The following is a 24,657-nucleotide window of genomic DNA, read 5'->3' on the forward strand; positions in this document are numbered from 1 at the left end:
GACCCACAGAAACTGTAAAATAATGAAAGACTACTGTTTTAAATCTTTAAGTTTTAAAGTAATTTTTTCCATAGCAATAGTCAACTAATATAAACAGTAAAGGTAGAAAGTGAACTTGGTGAGAAAACAAGAAAGCACACAATAAATGATTAAGATATGTCAGAAGAATAAGAAATGTTTAGCCTGGACAGGCTCTCATCTCAGTCAAAGTTGGGACAACACATATTTTCAAAACTTTTATTTTGGAAAATTTAAAAACTAATAATTTATCATTATTGCCTCTTTAAGTCCCTACAGTTCGTTTTTTCTTTAACATTTTAAGGCAAATTCTTGGTATATCATTTCACTTCACCCATAAGTGTATATTTTTAACAATGAAGACTTAAGAATAATAAAACCTGGAACCTCCAACAAAATGAAACAATAACGTCTTAGTATCTTTTCATACCTAGTCCATAGTTTTCTCAATTTCTATTTTTCAGATTTCTGTACATATATACACACACATAGATAATACACATATATGTACACATATATACACATACACACATATGTGTGTATATCTGTCTATCTATCTATCTACCTACCTACCTACCTATCTATATATAGAGAGAGTGCGTGCGTGAGCAAGCGAGTGCATGGGTGCTAGCATGCATGCAAGCTGGAGGAGGAGCAGAGGGAGAGGGGCAGAGAGTATCCTGAAGTAGATTCCCTGCTGAGCATGGAGCTTAACACCAGGACCTTGAGGACACGACACAAGCCGAAACCAAGAATTGGATGCTTAACCAACTGAGGCACCCAGGCACCCCTCTCTATATCCATATTTAATTAAGTTTTGATATGGTTGAATTCATGTCAGCCATTTTGCTATCTTTAATCTCATGGGTTTTTTTTCTTTTTTTCCCTGTTCCTTCTTTACTACTTTCTTTGGGGATTCTAATATACTCTTTAATTTATAATAATCAACTTTAGGCTGATATTTAATTACAGAAAATATATCCATTTTGCTCCAACATAATTCTATTTCTCTTACCCTTTATTTTATTGTTGTCACATAATCTACATATCTTATAATCTTAATACCTGAGTGCTATAATTATTGCTTTAAATGATCTTATGTCCCTTTTAATAAAGAGAAAAAAGAAAAAATGTATTTGTATTCACCCACATATTTATCATTTCTAGTACTTTTCATTCCTTCCTATGGATTAGAATTACCATCTGGTAATTATTCTTTACAGCTTGAAGGGCTCCTTTTAGTATTTCTTTTAAGGCTGGTCTTCTAAGCAACATGTCTGTGAATCTTTGTTTATCTGGGAATGCTTTTAATTCACCTTCATATTTGAAAGATAGTTTTGCTGGATTTAGAATTCTTGGTTGGCGATTCTGTTTTCTTTCAGTGACTATGGTATTCTATCAGTTTTCTGGCCTCCACTGTCTCTGATAAAAAATTAATTGTTAATCTGATTAAAACTGCCCTCTACATGACTTGTTTTCTTTTTGTTGCTTTCAAGATTTTTTGTTTTTGGCATTAGACAGTGACTATCCTGTCTAGAGATGAATCTTTTGTGTTTACCCTACTTGAATTGTGTTAAGTTTCTTGGTTTGTGGATTAATGTTTCTTATCAGATTTGGAAAGTTTTGGCAAATATTTCTTTGAATGTTTTTCTTTCCTGTTTCTTTCTCTCAATTCCTTTCTCTCTGGAACTCTCATTGCACAAATTTAATTAACTTAATGTTGTTTCACAAGTTTCTTGGGCTCTGTTCTTTTCTTCAATCTTCTTTCCTCTTTGTTCTTCAGAATGAATAATTTATATTTAATAATTAATTTAAAAAAAGATTTTATTTATTTATTCACGAGATAGAGAGAGAGAGAGAGAGAGAGATAGGCAGAGGGAGAAGCAGGCTCCATGCAGAGAGCCCAATGTGGGACTCAATCTCAGGTCTCCAGGATCACACCCTGGGTGGGCTGAAGGCACACTAAACCGCTGAGTACCCAGGCTGCCCAAATAATTTTTATTAATCTATCTCCATGTTCAATGTTTCTTTCCTGTCATCTCAAATTTGCTATTAAGCCCATCTAATGAATTTTTAATTTGTCATTGTACTTTTCAACTCCAGAATTTCCATTTTTTCCTTATTTCTGTTATCATATTGTTCTGTAAATCTTTGAACATATTTTCCTTTGATTCTTTCAACATATTTATAAAAAAGGCTCTGAAGTTTTTGCTAAATCCAACAATTAGGCTTACTGAGAAGCCATTTCTACTCTCTGCTTCCTTCTCCCTCCCCCCATGTATGGTCATATTTCATTGTTTCTTTGCATGGCTGTGTTTTTTCTGGAAGAGTCAACATTTTTAGGTAGTATATTATAGTAATTATGAATTTTTAACTTATTTTTCTAAGTTTTATATTTAAAAAAGTAATCTTTAAATTTCAAATCTATAAGGGTTCTCCCCTCTGAGACCAAAGTTAAAAAGCATATTCAAAGTTCAACCAGTTCTTCAAAAAACAAGAAGTGTCAGTGGGAATGTGGAGAAAAAGAAACCCTCGTGCCACTGGTGGAATGCAAACTGGTGCAGCCACTGTGGAAAATAGTATAGTGTTTTCTCAAAAAGTTAAAACTAGAACTATGCCACAATCCAGTACTTACACTACTGGGTAAAATACAAAAAATACAAAAACACTAACTTAAAGGGATACATACACCTTTATGCTCATTGCAACATTATTAAAATAGTCAAATTATGGAAGCAGCCTGGTGTCCATCAATAAATGAATGGATAATGAAGATGTGGTGTTTATATATACATATATATAATGCTCCTATTATATATATATAGATATACTGGTATATTTTCAGCCATAGAAAACAATGAAATCTTGGCAGTTGTAATGATGTGGATGAAGCTAGAGAGTATAATGCTAAGTGAAATAAGTCAAAGAAAGACAAATAGCGTATGATCTTAATCATATGTGGAATTTAAGAAAGAGAGGAGCAAAGGGGGTAAAAAAAAAAAGAAAAAAAAAGACCCACAAACCAAGAAATAGACTCTTAACTATAGAGAACAAACTGATGTTACCAGAGGGGAGGTAGTGGGGGGTTTGGGTGAAATAGGTGATGGGGATTAAAGAGTACACTTATGATGAGCACTGGTAATGTACAGAATTGTTGAATCACTCTATTATATATATGAATGTATATATAAATGTAACAATGTAACATATAAAATAGTGATGTGTGTGTGTATATATGTATCATAATGTTAACTATACTAGAATTAAAAAATAAAAACAAAAATGACAAAGAGAAAACAAAGTCTAGTCAGTTCTTAAGTTTGCTTTTGAATTTTATTTTCCATTGGGTAATCTCAGGTTTCTCAGTAGCCAGTGATGTATGGAGAGCTCATCTAATTCTTTTTATGGCTTTCTCATTCCCAGGATTTCTTAATTAGATTCTTGGTTGGTCTACTGTTCTTCCCATCTGGGACCACAACCTTTGAATATCACAGCTGTGGGTTTTTCCTTGGTTGTTTCTATCATGTTTGCCATTTCTGGTTCACAAAGCTCTGGACTTTTGTCATTTGTACCATGAATCTGCCCCCTATGAGTGCAAAGCTTCTGGTTTCTGCCGATGTACCACTCTTGTAAAATTATATCGAGTCTGCGGGGGTGCTGTGTGGATTATAACCCTAGACACAAAGGCAGTAGACTCGTGTTGCTTTTACCTGAAGCTTTGGTAGTTTTTAAAAAATAAATGCTTCTCGATGTGTTTTTTCATCTTTGGTAAATTTCCAGAGCCCTTTGATATGTTTTTTGGACAAATTCTGAAGTTTCATGCTTGCTTGCTTTCTTTTTTTCGTGCAGAGAGGAATTACCCACCTCTGCATACTACCAGAGTTGGTCTCTGTATAGTGATTATCTCAATTTATCTTTAATAGCACTAAAACCTGTATTAGCCCCATATTACAAATAAGGGAATTAACACACAAAGAAAAATTACCTATCCAAAAAAAAAAAAAAAAAAAAACAGTTGCTAAATGCAGGAGTAAAGATAAGTGTTTGCTTTCAGAACTTTCTGCATTTTTAAAAGATATGAACATGAAAATTATTATAATACTAGAACAAAAGCAGGTAGAGAGAGGTGCTTTGGGAACATGGAAGAAAAGAATTTATTTCTGAAACCTAAGTAGTAGATAGGATATAAAGACAAAGCACCATAGCATATATCATTTACAAAAATACCATGTTTTATGGATACATATACCACTAAAATTTTGAAATATTTAAGATAGTTAAATACATTAAAAGTCTTTTTGTAGACTTCTCACTAATACAACTTACTCTCTTGCCAGTACCCCTTCCCACTGGAGGATGTGCCTCGGCAGCTTGACGAATTGTACAAACCATTAGCTCTATAAGAGCACTCTCTTGACGGTCAGACATTGCTAAAGTGAAACAAAACGCATTAGTATGAGTAGATAGTTCTACAATAACCATGTATTAAAGAGAACACAATTATAAAAAAGTACAAACATATTCTATTACTGATTAAGGACTGAAGGTAAGCTCTATCTTTTGTATTTATTTTGCTTTTTTATGAAGTAGTATGTACTTATCATAAGTCAAACAAGAAAGAGATATAAAAAGGAAAAAGAGGATACCCTCTGGTTTCTTCTAATACCTAAGTCTTCTCTAAGATCATATTTATGAATTAAGCAGTACCAAGATTTTAACTGTCTTTCCTTCTAGATCATTTTAAGGCTCACAACATAGGATGTCTTTTTTAAATAAAAAAAAGCGCTATACATATTTTTGAAAAGTAATAAATTTTGATTATCTTTCAAGTCACTATATCTACATATGAATAATTTTCTTAAATAATTACAAGTTATTACATGAGTGTTCCTCAATTTAGTTCCACAATTACATGAGTGTTCCACAATTTACTCAAATTGTTTCCATATGTTGTTACTATAAACAAAGCAGTAATAAATATCATTAATACTATATATTTATGTAACTGATATTTTTATTTTTGTAAATAAATTCCAAAGAGGGTAATGGGTCAAAGGTTAAAATTTTGATATTGATAAATATAAAGTTATTTACTGTAATCCAAACCTCCAGCTGCAATGGTGATGTTTGGTTCCTCATATCCCTGGCTAGCAGTAGATGTCATAATCCTTTCTATTTTTGCCAATTCAGTGACTGAAAAATGGTATTTCACTCTTATTTTACTTCTTCCTTCCTACTAATTAGTGAAATGTATTTTCTTGTTTATTGACTCAGAATTTTTTTCTGAGATTTTTCTATTTATTCTTTGCCCATTTTCTACTGTTATTCACCTTTTTTGTACATAAGTAGTAACTTTGTCTCTGGATGAGAGAGAACTCTCCCAGTTTTTCCTTTTGATGTCAGATTCTTCATGGTATCTTTTGTCAGACAGAAATTCTTTTTAATAGAAATTGTTAATTTTTACAAAGTCAAATCTGTACTGAGTTGTTTTATATCTTCTGGCTTTTTTTCCTTTCCAGTTTAAATGAGACATAATTGACATATAACACTTTGTAAATTTAAGTTGTACAGTATAACGATTTGACATATATATTGTGATATGATTATCACAAAGTTAACCAATATCCATCATTTCGTATAGATACAAAAAGACTTCTGGATTTCTTGTATTGATTTCAAAGATTTCCTTTTCTGAGAGATTATAGAAATATATTTTCTAATTTTTTTCTCTTTCTCTAGCTTTTATATCTTTACTCTGGAATTTATTTCTGCTGATAGCACGAAGTTATGGGCCTATTTATTCTTACACCTAAATAGCCAATTAAGCCTCCACCACTGTTAAGTAAACAGGCTTTCCCTGCTGAATTTAAATGTCACATATAAACACTTTAGAAGTGTTTTAGGTTCTCATATATAATTAGACTATTTCTGGATTCTTTATTTAGTTTCACTAATCTATATATCTATTCCTATTATAATGCCACACTTTTGATGATAGCTGCTTTAATCTTGTTCAACTAAATGTTCAAATTAGTTGAATTAAGTTATATATTAGTCTTTTTTCTAAATATTTTCTAATTTCTATATTGCTAGTAGCAAACAATTACGCATTCTTTTATGTGTAAGGTACTGTTATGATTTATATGTATTAACTTGTTTTATCCTCAAAGCAATTCTAAGAGATAAGGGCTAATATTTTCACATTTTATAGGCAGGGAAAATGAGCTACAGAGAGGCTGAATAACTTCTGAAGTACTTAGCTAGTGGTAGAGTCAAGACATGAACCCAGGTAGTCTGATTCAGAGTCTGTGCTCTTAAGCACTATGCTATACTACCTTTTAAACAGAAGGAAAAAAATTCTATATAAACTTTGAAATCATTTTGCTGAGTTCCTCCTCTCACATCACCTCCCAGAACTCTCAAACCCATTGGATTTGAACTGATATTTTATTCATTCATTCATTCATTCATTCATTCACTCAGAAAGAGAATGCAATAGGGAAGTGGGAGAGGCAGAGGAGAGGAAAAGAGAGAATCTTAAGTAGGTTCCATGCCCAGTGCAGAGCCTGATGTGGGGCTGATCTCAAAACCCTGAGATCATGATCAAAGAAAAATCAAGAGTCAGATCCTTAACCCACTGAGCCACCCAGGCACCCCTTGAACTGGTATTTTTAAAAAGTCAGACATTACATGGGAAGAACCGACATTTTAATAACATTTTCAGCCAGCAACAATACATAGCTCTTTATTTTTGAGATTTATCCAATGTCATTAAAAAAAAAAAAACATTATGGTTTTCTTCACACTATCTTGTACTTTTCTTATTGAATTCATTCCTATATATTTTTAGAGATAGGTTTTTGGCACTAATTTAAATAGCTTAATTCTATCTCTCTCTCTCTCCCCCTTTCTTTGTATACTTATTTAACATTACAGGCCAATAGATATGGGAATTATAGAACAGATTTAGGTATAAATTAAAGAGATTAAGCTTTAGAAGTTTATGTTATTTAAAAAAATGGGCAACAACAATGAAAAGGCAAAGGCATAATAATACTGTCCTTTTTATTCTAAAATCACCTTGTATAAGAATATTTTTGTTCATCCTAATTCAATCATTTTTGGTTTTAACATTTTAACTGTTTTAAGAGAAACAAATGAACTTCAGCCTTTCTTAGGGAGCCACATGAAACAGTTTCAGCTTTTCCACATTATACTCCCTGGTTAAAAGCCTAATAATAGGAAAAAAGCTTCCTACTCAATGAAACAACTAGGTTTCTATTTTTATAATTCTAGAATTTAATAATTTTTCACATTTGGCTGCAGATAAGGCTCCTTCTAAACCTTCAGAAACCACTGCACATCATCTCCATTTTCTCACTATTGATTTTACTCACATCATCTTGAACTGTGGCTTCTCTCCTTGCCTACCACTGAAAAGAAATGCTTTAAAGTCACCAACAACCTGAGTCATCACTAAAACTAATAATCTTTGCATAGCCCTTCTTCTCCTCTGCAATATGTGATATTATTAGCCATCGATCTCTTGAATATTCTCTTTACTGAGCTTCTAAAGGGTATAATTCTCCCTTATCTTTTTTATTTTTTAAAAAGGATTTATTTATTTATTTACGAGAGACAAAGACTGAGAGAGAGAGAGGCAGAGACATAGGCAGAGGGAGAAGCAAGCTCCTCACAGGGAGCCCAATGTGGGACTGAATCCAGAACCGAGGATCACGACCTGACCCGAAGGCAGGTGCCAACCACTCAGCCACCCAGGCATCCCATCTCTTATCTTTTTATATAGCTTGCTAAGGCTCTTACTCTTTTTCTCTTCCTGCTTTTGTCCCCTATCCATAATCTTTAAAACTTGGCCTAAGTTCTTTTCATAATCCATCTTCCTCTTCCATATTTTTATTGTCATTTCCCATAGAGACCATTGCCACAGTTATCTAACTGGCCTTCTGCCTATTCCAAGCATGTGTATGAATAGCATTTTTCTTAAAATACAAACAGGATCATATCACTCCCTTGTTTAAAATCCTTCCATGTGTTCAAATATAACAATTATAAAGATATTAGCAGACTTGAAAAAAGCATAGAAGACTCTAGAGAATCCCTTAGGGAGAGATAAAAGAATTAAAATCTAACATTCAAAATCAAAAAGGCTATTAATGAGTTGCAATAAAAAATGGAGGCTCTAACTGCTAAGATAAATGAGGCAGAAGAGAGAATTAGTGATCTAGAAGACAAAGTAATGGAGAATAAAGAAGCTGAGGAAAAGAGATTATAAGCTATGGGATCATCATGGGAGAATTTGGGAGATAAATGATACCATAAAGTAAACAATATTAGGATAACTGGGATCCCAGAAGAAGGGGGGTGGGCTGAAGGTATATTGGAGAAAATTATAGCAGAGAATTTCTCTAATTTGGGAAAGGAAACAGGCATCCAAGTCCAGGAGGCACAGAGAACTTTTCTCAAAATCCATAAAATAGGTAAACACCTAGACATATAACAGTGAAACTTGCAAATTTCACAAAGAGAAAACTCTGAAAGAAGCTCAGGATAAGAGGTCTGTAACCTACAAGGGTAGAAATATTAGAATGGCAGAAGATCTATCCACAGAGACCTGGCAGACCAGAAAGGACTGGCATGATATATTCAGGGTGCTAAATGAGAAAAATATGTAGCCAAGAATACCTTATCCAGTTAAGATCTCATTCAAAATAGAAGGAGAGATAAAAAGCTTCCAGGACAAACAGAATTTAAAAGAATTTGTGATCACCAAACCAGCCCTACAAGAAATATTAAAAGGGATGCTTTAAGTGAAGAGAGCCCAAAAGTAATATAGACCAGAAAAGAACAGAGACAATCTCCAGAAACAGTGACTTTACAGGTAATGCAATGGCACTAAATTCATATCTTTCAAGTTACTCTGAATGTAAATGAGCTAAATGCCCAATCAAAAGACATGGGGTATCAGATTGGATAAAGAAGCAAGACCCATTGATATGCTACCTGCCAAAGAATTCAGTCTAGACCCAAAGAGACCTCCAGATTGAAAGTGAGGGGGTGAAAAACCATTTATCATGCTAATGGAGATCAAAAGAAAGCTGGAGTTGCAATCCTTACATCAGACAAATTCGGTATTAAACCAATGACTGTAGTAAGAGATGAGGAAGGACACTATCATAATTAAAAGGGTCTATACAACAAGAAGATCTAACAACTATAAATATTTATGCCAATAACATGGGAGCAGCAGCCAGTCATATAAACCAATTAATAACAAAATTAAACATATTGTTAATAATAAAATAATAGGGGACTTTAACATGCCACTTACAGCAATTGAACAGATCATAAGCAGAAAATCAACATGGAAACTTGGGCTTTGAATGACACACTGGACCAGATAGACATCACAGATATATTCAGAGCATTCCATCCTAGAGCAACAGAAAACACACTCTTCTTGAGTGCATGTGGAACACTCTCCAGAATAGATCATATACTGCACCACAAATCAGGTCCCAACTGGTACCCAAAGACTTGGATCATTCCCTGCATATTTTCAGACCATGATACTTTTTTAAAAAAAGATTTTATTTATTTATTCATAAGAGACACAAAAATATAGGCAGAAGGAGAAGCAGGCTCCCTGTGATGAGCCTGATGTGGGACTTGATCCCAATACCGGGATCATGCCTCAAGCCAAAGGCAGATGCTCAACCACTGAGCCACCCAAGTGTGCCCAAACCACAAAACTTTGAAACAGGAATTCAATCACAAGGGGAAATTTGGAAAGAACTCAAATACGTAGAGGTTAAAGAGCATTCTACTAAAGAATGAATGCACCAATGAGAAAATTAAATAATTTTAAAAATTCATATAAACAAATGAAAACGACAACAGAATTGTTCAAAACCTTTAGGATGCAGCAAAAGCGGTCCTAAGAAGAAAGCATATAGTAATACAAGCCTTTCTCAAGATCTCAAGATCTTAAATATACAACCTAACTTTACACCTAAAGTTGCTGGAGAAAGAACAGCAAATGAAGCCTAAACCCAGCAGGAGAAGAAAATTAATAAAGATTAGAGTAGATCAATTACATATAGAAACCAGAAGAACAGAACGGATCAACAAAACTAAGAGTTGGTTCTCTGAAAGAATTAGGATTGATATGCCACTGGCCAGACCTGTCAAAAAGAAAACAGGACTGAAATAAATAAAATCATTAATGAAAGAGGAGAGATCAAACCAACACAGAATACAAACAATTATAAGAATATATTATGAGCAACTATATGCCAACAAATTAGGCAATCTGGAAGAAATGGATAAATTCCTAGAAACACATAAACTACCAAAACTAAAACAGGAAGGAACAGAAAACCTGAACAGAACCATAATCATCAAGGAAATTGACGCAGCAATCAAAAATCCCCCAACAAACAAGAATCCAGGGCCAGATGGCTTCCAGGGGAATACTACCAAACATCTAAGAAGAATTAATACCTATTTTTCTAAAGCTGTTTCAAAAAATAGAAATGGAAAAAAACCTTCCAAACTTGTTATAGGAGGTCAGCATTAGTTTGCTCCCCAAACCAGATAAAGATCCTACCAAAAAGAAAGAATTACAGACCAATATCCCTGATGAACGTGGATGCAAAAATTCTCACAAAGATACCAGCCAACAGGATCCAACAGTACGTTTAAAGAACATAGGCAGCAACCTCTTTGACTTTGGAAGCAGCAAGTTCTTGCTAGACAGGTCTCCAAAGGCAAGGGAAACATAAGCAAAAATGAACTATTGGGACTTCATTAAGATAAAAAACTTTTGCATGGCAAAGCAAACAGTTGACAAAACCAAAAGGCAATCTACAGAATGGGAGAAGAGATTTGTAAATGACACATCAGACAAAGGGCTAGTATCCAAAATCTATAAAGAACTTATCAAACTCAACACCAAAAGAACAAATAATCCAATCAAGAATGGGCAGAAGACATGAACAGACATTTCTCCAAGGCAGACATATAAATGCACAACAGACACATGAAAAAACGCTCAATATCAAACGGCATCAGGGAAATACAAATCAAAACCACAATGAGATACCACCTCATACCAGCCAGGAGCCAGGATGGCTGTAAGTTAACAAGTAAGGAAACAAAATATGTTGACAAGGATGTGGAGAAAGGGGAATCCTCTTATACTTTTGGTTGGAATGCAATATGGTACAGCCATTGTGGAAAACAGTATGGAAGTTCCTCAAAAAGTTGAAAATAGAGCTGCCTTACAATCCAGCAATTGCACTACTGGGTATTTACTCCAAATATACCAATGTAGTGATCTGAAGGGGCACCTGTACCCCAATGTTTATAGCAGCAATGACCACAATAGTCAAACTATGGAAGAAGCCCAGATATCCACTGACAGATGAATGGATAAAGAAGATGTGACATATATAATGGACTACTACTCAGCCATTAAAAAAAAAAAAAAAAACAACAAAAAACAACAACAAAAAACCTCGCCATTTGCAATAATGTGGATGGAACTAGAGAATATTATGTTAAGTGAAATAAGTCAATCAGAGAAAGACATTTATCATATGATGTCGCTCCCATGTGGAATTTAAGAAACAAAACAGATAATCATAGGGGAAAAGAGGAAAAAAATAAAACAAGAGGAAATCAGAGAGGGAGACAAACCGTAAAAGACTCTTAATCATAGGAACAAACTGAAGTTTTCTGGAGGGAAAGGGTGGGGGTACAGGGTGACTGGGTGATGGATATGAAGTAGGGCGCATGATGTAATGAGCACTGGGTATTACAGAAGACTGATGAATCACTGACCTCTATCAATATAATACATTGTATGTTAATTAGTTGCATCTAAATAAAATTTTTTAAAAAAGGAAAATCAAAACAAAACAAAACATTAGACTGGACCTGGCATTAGCATAAGAACAATCTTTAAATTAAATACCTTTAGTTTTTTGGAAAAAAAAAGTCCTTCCATGTCTTCCTATAACTTAGAACGAACTAAATAAATCTACTTACAAATTAAAATGTTCTACATTATCTGGGTTCTGCCTCTATTTCATCTGTGCCACTGGTTCACTGTATTCCAGCTATTGCAGCTCCTGGAACATAACAGTATCATTCATGCTTCATATCCTTTGCAGTCGCTATCTACCTAGATAGCTCTTTAGACACTTTCTACGCCTAGCTTCCTCATTCTTCAGATTCTTGGTGCTCATATGTGGCTTCCTCAGAGAATCTTCCTTTAAGGATTCAATCTAAAGACAGACCCTCTCCTTTCTTATCATTATCATCCATCCCACTTATTAATTCTTGAAATTATTCTGTTTACTTGGTTTTGATCTGCCTCCCAATGAGAAACAGTGAGCTGACCTTATTTAAGACTGAACCCTTAGTGTTTAGTGTGAACAGTCAGCATACAGAAGGTGATCAATACATATTTTTAAATCATAAATAAATTAACGATTCCTTGCTTTGAAGAATTCCACTTATCTGTATTTACTTTATATAGTACTGGATCACAGAAATGACCACAGAAAATTACCTACATTAAATTTTAGGGATTTTCTTTTTCATAGATGCAGAAGCAGAGACTCACATAAATTAAATGGCTTACTTATGGTTTTGTTGCCTGGTTACCTATTACCAAGGCCCTAATATTATACTAAAAATTTACTCAGTAATTTGATTTTGCTATAGCATACACACAATCACCACTACCACCACCACCAGCAAAACCCTGTCCCTTTAAAACACTGAGGCAGTTTTTACGTTGCTACTGGTTAATAAGTCTTTGACAAGGTGTTTCCCCCAGTTTTAGACCTGTTTCCAACTGCTAACTGAACTTTATCCACTGGAATATCTATCATTTTCCACCTACATAAAATATAACTTAATTTCTAATCAAGTCTCAAAAATAAGTCAGTTACTGGCAGCATTTTGTTATGATAAAATTCAGCAAAATAACAGCACAGAAAATTGCTTTAGATGCCTTTCCATGCCAGAGCTAACACGTGGCACAACATGCATATGAACAAATGTGTGAAAAAAGCTGAGTCACAATACAAATACAGTTCTGTACTTGTTATTCTTAATTTTCTCAGTCTTACTTCCCCAGGTTCAATCATATCCTAAAACTATGGTTCACTTAAGAACTTTTTCCCATTTTATTTTATTTTTTTTTCTTTTTCCCATTTTAGAACTCACTTTTCTAGCTAAGATCAAACCAACCAAACCAAATTAAACCAAACCAAATTAACTTCTTCACTGAAGTTAAACCCAATGCCAACTAAATTTGAATCATAACAAAATACCTAATAGTACATAGTTATATCAATAAGGTAAAACCCATGCAAAACACCTTGACAAGACAGACTTAGTAATTACTATTTACTAAGTAATACTAAATAAGTAATACTAAATAGTATTACTATTTACTGTCTGGTACATCTTATTTAAATGAGTAAAAAGTTAACAATACCAAAGCATAGCACTTTGGCTCTTCTACCCTTAATTTATATCCCTTGCCTCCATTCTCCTCCTTGGACATATCCTTTATACAGCATGGGATGACAAAAAAAAAAAAAAAAAAAGGCATGGAATCATGACAACAAGCTCTAACTTGCTCTGATAATATGCTGATTCTATGGTGACAGTCAATGGTAAAAAAAATGAATGGAATGTACTACTAAACACTATGCCAGACACTTTGCTCAAGTGTTGAGTGGGCTGTTGTGATCAGAAGGAGAACTGATTTTATTAGAGAAAATATTAAGATTCATTAGAAATAGAATGCATAAAGTCAGTGAACCTAGCAGTGAATATGTGTAAGTAAAATAAGGAGAAAATGTAGAATGTGTGTTCATATTTCTGTGATCACAAAAGTAAAAGAGATTTGGAGTAATGTTGCGAGTTTGACCTAGTGAGCAGGAGGCCCCATCAATTTAGTAATAGAGCCATTTTCTTATCAAGGATATCCAGAGGGAAAAAACACATGCAAGTAAAGTAAAGTGGGGTCAAATATACTCTAATAATCTCAACCTTAAAAGAAAGTCTGGGAAATTTTAGGGAAGAATTTGTGTTACAGATTAAGAATGAGGTTATCAGGCAAATATTTTGAGTTTAAAGGAGGCAATTTGGGCCACTTTACTGGAGTATATTTGTGTATGACGCATACCTGTTGTTTCTGTCATTGAATTTGTCAAAGCCGGAGTAGATAATACCAATTAGCATCACTGCTTGGAAAGAACATTGGGGGATGATCCCTCTCCTATAGTGACCTGTTTGGTCCACTGCACTTGATGACTCATTTTTGTTCTTATATCCCAGAGGGTTGAATCACACAGAAAAATAGGTGAAACAGAAGAAGGAATCAACAGTATTTTACTTAATCTTTACAAAATCTAAGTAAGATATATAAGGAAAATAACCTTTATATTATAAAGAAAAGGAAGCTAAAGATCAGAAAAATGAGAATAGTATTCACAAAGAATAGAGAGTTAAAAGTCTGAACGTATTTCTTCTGATTCTTAAGTCCAGGTTTAGTTCACAAGTGTTGCTTACATCAAAGTATCATCTATATTACAGGTTTGTTGTATGGATTAAGTGAAATACAAGTTCTTCAAAGTACTACTATGTGTTAGTTTGAAAAACAAACCATTTAGGAAAAAGCATTTCTAGTTTTAAGAAACTAATTTTCAAAAAAAAAAGAAACTAATTTTCACATAAACTTTTAGAATTAGAATATAACTATTTTATTAAATATACATATCCATTTTGCTGCTCATGTTATTATGTAACATGTAATAAGATACATACTTCAGAAATTATCATATAACAATTATTTCTCCCAATTTCTTGAAGCTCAGTAAATAAATTTTTTAATTTTCTGGTTTTAATAATTAAGAAAATATAACAAAAGGGGATGGTTATGGTCTATTAAGTCCTTGAGTGTCAAAGGCTTTCCCAAGTTCACACATAAATATAACAACATTCTGGGTGCATATTATTTTTTACGTTAAGTACATCAGTATTTTGTGTCTCAAATCGGCATAAAGAAAACTTTTTTTGTCATTACATAACACATAGATTTTTAAGAATTTGTGCAGCTGGTAGCATTCCTCATCTAAAAAGATGTAATAGACTCTAAAGATATCCTTACTTATTTCAGGAAACAAACTATTCTCTTTGCAAAAAGACACACAGCATGTTTACATGTATTTAATGTTAAGGAGTGACCTATACAGAATGGTGTGTTTATGGGAACCCCAATCAATATGTAAAAAGCAACTTGTCAAAATACTATACCTTCCTCTCCTTGAACAGGTTCTTCTAAAAGCAACTCTGTCATACATTCCCAATCTTTCAATAGTTCTTGAGAGCTCTCCCACAAACTGTCCACCAAGTAGGCTGCATGTTCGTGTAACTAAAAATAACAAATCAATTATGATTAAAGAATATTTACTGAAGAAATTACTAATATGTCAATTTAATAAACCATTTTCCTTATAAATGAAATGGCTTGGTCACAACATTTACAAGAGCCACTTAGAAAAGAATAAATATATTTGTATGCCATTGTAAATAATGGGGATGTAATACATAAACTTGATAAATTTTTTTTTTTTTGCAGTAGCAATGTTAAGGATCTCCTAGTCCAATGACATCATTTATAGATGTGGAAAATGAGAATATAACTAGTTAACAAAATTCCCGAAATTACAAATTAGATCAAGGTCACTTTTCATTATTCTTGGTTTGTTTCTATAATTAGCTTTTTTAATTTTTTTAAAGGAAATCAATTCCTTTCTCCCAGAATTCCTTTGAAAATTTGGTACCAGTATTACTTACTTTACATCTCTGTCATCTTGGTCAAGGTCAAGATGTTAAGTTACTCTATTTCTTCTTTTTTGTATTCTCATTTCCATTTAACTCACTGTGTTCCCTATCTTACCCCATATCAACTTTTTGCTGCTCATTACTCTTGCCAATTTCTTTGGCTCATGTTCCTTATCAAACACTTCACACCAAACTCTCTAACACTTGTTAGTTATTACATCATGAAGAATATTATACAAAAAACTTTTCAGAGAAAGTAAATAGAGATGTTGGTACTGTTTTAGTTTCTGAATCAACTAAGTTCTCCACCTTTATATAAAAGTTCTTCTACCTTCGAGGCTTATGACATCTAGATAAACCAGTTTCTAGATTAGTGTTTTTCAAACTATACGTTTCAATCTATTCATTGGTTGTTAAAATAACAATGCATTGAGACCAACGTTTAAAAAAAAGTATATAGCACATAGAAAGTTAAGTACTATTTCATACAACTCTTATTTCAGTTACATGTGCTTATACTTGTGAGAGAAAACACTTTTTGCATCATGAATAGTGGCCCCAAATAAAAGTCTCCTTTCTAGATCTACTGGTTGTTTATCTACTGGCATATTTGATAAGTGAGTTGGTTTTCTTCTTCATTCCTGATTCTATCATTAATTCTTCTATGTGCATTTTGATGATATTTAAAGTTCTGCTTCATCTGCACTCCTAATTCTATGCTTCATTGCATTTTAAATCTTACATTCTAGCTCCTCAAATGTCTCAGGAAAACCACACATACAAGCATATGCACACATAGAGTTTTCCAGTGATTTTCTCCAGAGTAGAAAAGGTTATTAGCATCTCTGCTTAGAAAGAACACAAGCAAAGATTTATAGCAAGATACATTCAAACTTTTCAGATTTACATATCCTACGAAACTACTGTTCTCAGGTCATCAGTAACATCATTCCAACAATGATAGCTACAAGTGATGTACGACCTGGTTTCAAAAATGCAAATTAACAGCAGAAAACAGAAAAACAAATAGTTTCAAAGTTGTAGCTATTAAAACCTATGTTGGAATGGAGTTATTATTTAATGGGTATAGAGTTTCAGTTCAGGAAGGTTTTTAAAGTTCTTGAGTTGGATGGCATTGAAATTTGCATAGTTATGTGATTGTATTTAAGCCAATGAACTGTATACCTCAAAATAGTTAAAATAACTGATTTTGTCATGTCTATTTCACCACAATTAAATTAGCCCCTATGTCAAATGTTAAATAAACTAGCTTTTATGCCTATGTGTACATGTTAAGTATACCTATAAAACAGGTAGAAAAAGGTTCACAATTATATTTTTGGTGGATTAGACTTATACATATAAAATATCTCTTCTCTGTTTCTCTTAATATTTTTGGTTCTCAATTCTGGTTTATCTTACATGATACTGTCTCCTCAGCTTTCTATAAACATCTGTGATCCCTAACACATTTATTTATTTCTCTTCATTTAATTTTACATTCCACTCCTACATTTTAAGAATAATTTTTAGGCATTTGCAGTAAGCTTCACAGCCATATTATGTAGGTTTAGTTTTAAGTTTTTTCAGATTTATTTGTTTGCCAATGTTACTCATATTCCTTGTTTTCCTTTTATGGTATTTTTTTATTTTGCTAGGAAACATCAAGTAGTATTTTCTATAAAGGGTACATGGTGGTAAACATTTTAACTGAATGTCTTTTGTTTAGTTCCTCCTCTCTAAGCTCTCTTTACAGAACTCCTACTAGATAATAAAACTTATTAATCTGTACTTCCTTTTAGTTTCCTTCTCACACTTCTTTTGTACTATCTTTTGGAAAAATCCCTTGGTTTTTAATCTACAACCAATCTTTGGTTGTGTTCAGGCCATTTAATGATCTGCTTCACTCCTAAATTTTGGAAATCATGTTTCTAATTTCTATGAATGCCCTTCCTCTTTCATAATGGCTTCTTACATCTGGGGGAATAAAAAATTTTCACTGATGTTGGATTTTGTGCTTCAAGTTTTAGTGATTCTTGGTTGTTAGTTCATATAATGTTAATATTCTAGATTCAAGAATACTGGTAATGCTAATCCTGATTGCAAGGCCCTGGGTTCCTGGGCTATGCAGGGAAGTGGAAAGAGGGAAATCTATAATCAGGCAGGCTTTTCCTTTTAACATGTAGGTATTCATGTCTTTTGAATGCCTAAGTTCCCTGTACCTCCTGGTGGCCATAAATTATCTGGGGCATTCATCAACTCCTCTGCTCCTCAGACCAATGTCTACATCCTAAATATGTTTCCAAAGGGAAGAATAAACTCAGCTAAAGACAGCCACTTACTTACCTGTAGCTTAATCCTTTTAGCAGCCTGTGCTGCTCAGATATTTGGTTTACTTCAGATTTCTACCAGAAAAATCTGAAAAATGTTCCTGCTATTTTTTTTTTTTTTTGCCTTGTATGGATGGTGCTATGGGTTAATTCTAATGGAATTAGAGTTAATCATTTACTTTACAACTTTGACAAATTATCCACAGTTCTCTTTCATTTTGACTTATTCCAGCCTAGGGTTTTTAGGTGAATGAGTTATTGGCACAATTCAAGGCTTTAAGTAGTATAATTTCATGATCATTGGCATTTTTAAAGATGACTTCTGTATGCCTTGAACCAAGGCATATTAAAAATCAGGCATGTTGTCATTTTTCCAGAAATTTTTTGTATGTGATAGCCAATGTTTTCAATGGAGATGCTAATTTCTTTGACAATTTCTTCATCTCTTTGATTAGTTAAGGTGGTAGCTTAGTAGACTCCATTATGTTAATACCAGTAACCAGTTTTTTCAAACTCAATGCTTATACCAGAAGGACATGATTATGTGTTGGTCCATTTTCTGATTATGAGTTTCAAATTCACCAGTATGAGCAACAACAATCAATATTAACAAGGTCAGTCAAGACATGAGCTTGACATAATGTTTATAATACAGTCTTTCTGTCTTGGGGCATATGTGATGACCACATAACTTGCTAGTCTCAAATCTCTACAAGAATATCATGTGAATCCATGTTTCAGAAAAAAAAAATTCTAACATGGCTAAAAAGAGTAAAAGGTAATAAGCATCTTTCAGAAACTTTATACCAATGACCTTCTATTGGTAGTGAAAGATAAAGCTATTGGAAGGAAGGCCCTGAAACATTCTCAATGGCTACAGAAAATCCTGGAATACCTGGAACACTAATAATGAAACAAAAATAAATTTTCTAAGAATAGTTTTTGGTATCATGATTTCATAAAAACAGCATGAAAATCAAGTATCTGCAAGCATTCTTCAGGAATTAGATCGAAAAAAAAAGCCAATAGATAGTCACTGTAAAATAGATAAAGTTACATTTAAATTTATTTACAAATTTCATATAAAGTTATATGTAACATTATATTTATATCTAGGTGGATTTTACTCTGCTGTATCTGAATGTAATTTATTTTATAGGGTCTCTCCTAAACTTGTATGTAAGGTAAATTAAGCTCATTTTCCTAGAGACTTTAATTACAATTTTCTGGGTACATTCGGATTCATCTTTAACTGGTTTCAAAGTTACTCGTAATATTTTACCTGTTTTTTCTACCTATTGACCTCTTCGTCAAGTAGTTAAATACACTAACAGACTTGACTGCATAATAGAACCTTACTTGATTTTTATGAAAAATTATTTATAATGCAAATAATCACCCTAAGATACTAAGCTTAAAATTCTAAATACTTCTATACTAGGTTTTATTCTCTGCTAAGACAGAGCCAGTTATTGGTGAATTTTGAAGAACATATGAAAGTAAAGGCGAAAAAAGTTATCATTCATATACTATCATTAATGAGCATTATGGGGAGATTTCCTGGATATGTTAATAATGTCTGTTAATCTTCCATCTTAAATGACTATTTTTTTTTTAAATTTATTTATGATAGTCACAGAGAGAGAGAGGCAGAGACATAGGCAGAGGGAGAAGCAGGCTCCATGCACCGGGAGCCCGATGTGGGATTAGATCCCGGGTCTCCAGGATCGCGCCCTGGGCCAAAGGCAGGTGCTAAACCACTGCGCCACCCAGGGATCCCTTAAATGACTATTATAATTAACTCTATCACTTCATATGCCTAGAAGGAAGGTGATCATACTTCTTTATCATCAGCAATGTTTTGGGTTATGCTTATTGCTTTGGAATAATTATTAATAATATCTTTGTCACTCTGAAAAGCATCAGTTTATACAGTAAGTTCTATGGTCACATTAGATATAGGGAAATCTAGGCTCACCACATTCAAATACTATTTATCTTACCAATTGTCACACATTGAAACCACACAAGGCATTTTATCACTGAAATCAATGACTGCTATAAAGATTGTGATGGCTTTAAAATGTTATTTTGGCATAAAAAGGAAAGAAAATTAACTAGTTTAGATATATATCTTAATCTCCATTATTTTACCTATAATTCATATATAAAAGAGAGAAACTATATATCTTAATCTCCATTATTTTACCTGTAATTCATATATAAAAGAGAGAAACTACTCTATTGACTATAAACCTCTTTTGCTACAGTATTTCAGAATTCTATCACTAAAATGTTGTTCTTAACGTCCAGTAAAACAAAGAAAGAAAGATGGATAATCACTTCAGTTAATCCTAGTTAACTGACTGGTAATTTATCTATAAAGCTATACTTATTCTACATTATGACTTCTAAAGTTTCTTGCAATTCAACTTTTTTTTTATGAGTCTATTTATTAAACTATTACTAACATGTGCTATAATAAAGAGGAATTCAGAGTAGGACACAAACAGAATCCCACCATAAGAATATGGCTTTAACAAGCATTCAGCTCTAGGTGTACACTAGTTTTACAGGATAAGAAAAGAGATTTTAACCAAAAATGCTTATTGTGAAATGCTGGTGACTATAAAGAGCAATATTACTATGAATTAACTAAAACCTTTTAAACATGACTTGTAATTGCTTCTGCAGCTGACAAGAATGCTATAGAGGGGAACTGGGAAATATATTTTAATATTCTTGTAACACTTTAGTAGATAGCAGCAAACACAAGAATATAGTAATATCACCTGCAAACAGAGTGGCAATACACATTACAAATTACTGCTTTAATTAAAAGATGAAACTGTGTAAAACTAAGTCCTTATGCCTTTTAATATACCAAAAAGAAAAGTCCTCGGGCTTTCAGAGACCCAAAAAGTTTTCTTTCAATGAACAATTTCAATTAGTTTAGATCGCCATATTCCTTAAACTTTTCAACAATCTAAATATTATTTGAATGTCTCATCTCTATCAATTTTTGAAAGTATTGTTGCTATTAAAGTAAAATTTTCATACAGGATTTGACTTTGCATAATACTTTTAATCCTGGTTCCTTTAAAATCTAAGGGGCTAAAGATAGAAGTTGAAATGGTCTATCACAGTATATTTACTGAGTATTTAGTGTTTTATCTTAAACCTCACAAGCATTTTGAATTTTATTCCATAATAATCCATACTTACTTTTTAAGAAAATAATGTTTTAAACCCTTACAACATAAAGTATGGTCGGTCCCTGGGCCAGGGCAGACATAAATACATAAATACACATCTAAGAGCATTTAAAATGCAGCCTCTCTGACCACATCCCAGAAGTACTGAATTAAAATTTGCATGTTATTTAACAAGATCCTCATGTAATCGATACATATTTAAAAATACTATTCCTAAACACATCCTCTACTCAAATGCAACTCCCCAGACAGTTTTGTTCCTGACTTTATTTGTTTTGTTCTTTTCAATTTGCTTAAAAAATAAAGGTGACTCTTTTGCCCTGCTTCGTCCAAACTTCACTTATTCTACTGACACAGCTCCTAATTCTCTGATCTCAATTTTCATATAAGCTGCCTGTTTGTCTATTTCTCATACCTCTAGCACTTTCAAATTTGAGCAGTCAGAATTTTGAAGTTTCTTACCTTCTTGGACATTCTAGCACAAACTAAAAATATTTTTCTGGGTAAAATTAAGGGTCCGAGATCTCTAGATTTTTTCTGGGCAAACCAAAGTTCACTTGTACAAGCAGATTCTGATAGATACTATATTATGAATGTTAACTGAAAAATTATTTAAGTGATAACTAACACCAAGATGTCATATGGAAATATTACTAATGGAGATTGTACATCTATTAATTAAACATTTAAATTCATATTTTATTTCTCCTTAAGAAATGTAATTTTCAAACAAGTCAGAACTAATGGTTTTAACTGCTTGACAAATTTTACAAGCTCTTTATGTAATTTAAAAGTTATCAACAAAAATTCAAGAAAAATAAAAAGCAACAATTATGTAGTATTATGATATTCTAAGTTTAAAAATTGCTAGCCTATATTCAGTGTTGAACTACACCTGCATATATACTCCCATAAAAGGCAGAATACAGATTCTATAATCAGATAGACATGCAGTCAGTTTTGTGAGAAACAGGCTTATTTTCATAGGATTTAAAAATAATCAATTACAATGAATTAAATGACACTTTTATTTAAAATGTAATCTAACACAAAAAAATAAAATAAGGACTTATGTTAAAATTTACCTCACTTTCAAGAAAGAAAAGAACCAGCATCCTAATAAGGTTCCCATTTGGACTATTCCTTCCTCTCCTCTTTGCTAATGCTTCTTCTGCTTGTGGGTCATGTCTGCTAAACAGCCTACAAATTAAGTAAAACAAGAGCATTATGAATTGGCATGGATATCAATTTTAGTCTTTTCCTTCATTGTACAAATTATTTTAGTGTTTAAAAAAACAGTATCAGATATCAGCTTACTGATTTATTTCAAACCATGTGACTGATGCTTTTATAGGTTAAAAAATTATTGGATCTAAAAAATTTTGCATAATTCAATCATATACACAGTGTAAAAGGAGGCTTTTTGACTAATCAATGTTTAAGTATTTACAAAGAATATAAACTATTTTCATCCTATGTGATAAACATTAGAATATATATAATTTTAAAGAGTTCTATTTTCTCTTAAATATTCAGAATGAATTAAAGAATTTAACTATATGTTCTATCAACAATTATAAAAATTCATTCTTTTAATGATTACTTCTAACATTTTCAGCTTATTACCTAAAATCAGTACTCACTAATCAGTACAGAATAAAATGACATAAACACTATATTATTAAAAATATCACTTAATGATAAAACTTCTAAATTATGATGAAGACATGATTCAGAAATTTTAACTTGCTAAGATTTATTCTAAAATATTTTAAGGAATGCTCTAGGTGCTTTATTTCCAGGTATTGCTCTGGGAAAATGGGATGTAACAGTGGACAAAGACAAAATCCCTATTCTCACTGAGCTCTCACTCTAACAGAAATAAATAGTAGATAAATATATACTATCTTGAGTGTTATAAGGAAAAACAAGTAGGAATAGGAATATAGTGTGTGTTGGTTTAGATATGGAAATTACAGTAAGCCTTTCAGATGAGAGGCTAAATAAATGAATAAAGAATAATTTCATATGACATAAAAATAAGCTGATCTCAAGCAGAAAATGAATACAGAAAAGTGGAGTATTTTGGGGGTAGGGGAAATTATATGGCAAGAGGAGAAGATGAGAACATTACTTTGAAGCTACATCAGTATAGCTACTGGACTGGTTTAAGAGAAATTCTGTTTACTTAGATAGCTTTCAGAGGAAGGAACAAATGGAAAAAAATAAGTGTCCTTTATAACTGAAATGTACAAAACTGGATAATCATACTTACTATATATAAATGTAAGGTACTTAGGAATCAGCCTAAGTTTTCTAAAACTAAACTGTAGATTTTTGATGACTATTAAAATACTCATTTCAGATATATTTTACTATTTTACAGACGTGTGATTGAGCTTGTGTACAGCATATAAATTATACTACAAAGCAGACAACATCTGTATGTGCACCCTTGCATGTTTTTCTTTTAAACTTAATCACAGAACTCCTGAAGCTATTCCAAAACTTACTTGTTAAGATTTTAAAACATGACAATATTAAATGATAGGGGAATGCTCAAAGACATAATTAGGCTTCAAAAGTTCTCAAACTGTGAATCTCCTGGGCAAGGGCATTAAAACAAGCTTATGGAGTGAACCTTCCATTTGAATAGAAATTTATTTCATTTTCACAAAGAAATAAAGGCGTATATTTGTGGATTTTTATGTAAAACATTCCAATTTTAAACTTGCTGAGCAAGTATCTCAAACTTAGAAAAATACAATGTAGATAAAATAAGATATATCCAAGGGTCTTTCTGACCTGACCCCAGTGCTGCCAGTTTATGGCCCCCATTCTATACAAAATCACTCTATGTAATCTTTTTCATTGAAACTATAAAAGTAATAAATTCTAAAAACACAAAGCTTTTTGAAAAGTTAAGTAAAAAACAGAGACTAACTAGAATATAACAGTCCTGGAAAAGGAAAAGACTACAATACACCCTTGATATTTGTGACAGTCAACAACTCCAGATAAATATGGAAACAACACTATTCTATTAGCCACAGATGTCAGAATCAGTGGAAAAGTCAATATATTACTTTAAGAGTCATGCCTGAAAAGTTTGACTTTCTCCCTTACTTTCATTACTAGCATGCACTCACTAGTAATAAAGGTAGCCAGCTTCCTTTATTTTTTAAAATATTTTATTTATTTATTCA

At 32.6% G+C, this 24,657-nt stretch overlaps 1 protein-coding gene across 11 annotated transcripts in view; it reads right to left on the bottom strand.

Moving 5' to 3' along the window:
* Positions 1-24,657, bottom strand: part of STAG1 (stromal antigen 1) — a 393,923-nt gene that overhangs the window by 78,661 nt on the left and 290,605 nt on the right. For all 11 annotated transcript variants that reach the window (XM_025449001.3, XM_035704782.2, XM_049099673.1 and 8 more), the window contains 3 exons: positions 22,537-22,651; positions 15,376-15,493; positions 4,345-4,448 (listed from right to left, as the gene is read on the bottom strand). In XM_025449001.3, the coding sequence (XP_025304786.1) occupies positions 4,345-4,448; positions 15,376-15,493; positions 22,537-22,651 (337 nt within the window). The remainder of the gene's footprint in view (positions 1-4,344; positions 4,449-15,375; positions 15,494-22,536; positions 22,652-24,657) is intronic.

The sequence above is a fragment of the Canis lupus genome, chromosome 23, assembly GCF_003254725.2.
Source record: "Canis lupus dingo isolate Sandy chromosome 23, ASM325472v2, whole genome shotgun sequence".
Lineage (NCBI taxonomy): Eukaryota > Metazoa > Chordata > Mammalia > Carnivora > Canidae > Canis > Canis lupus.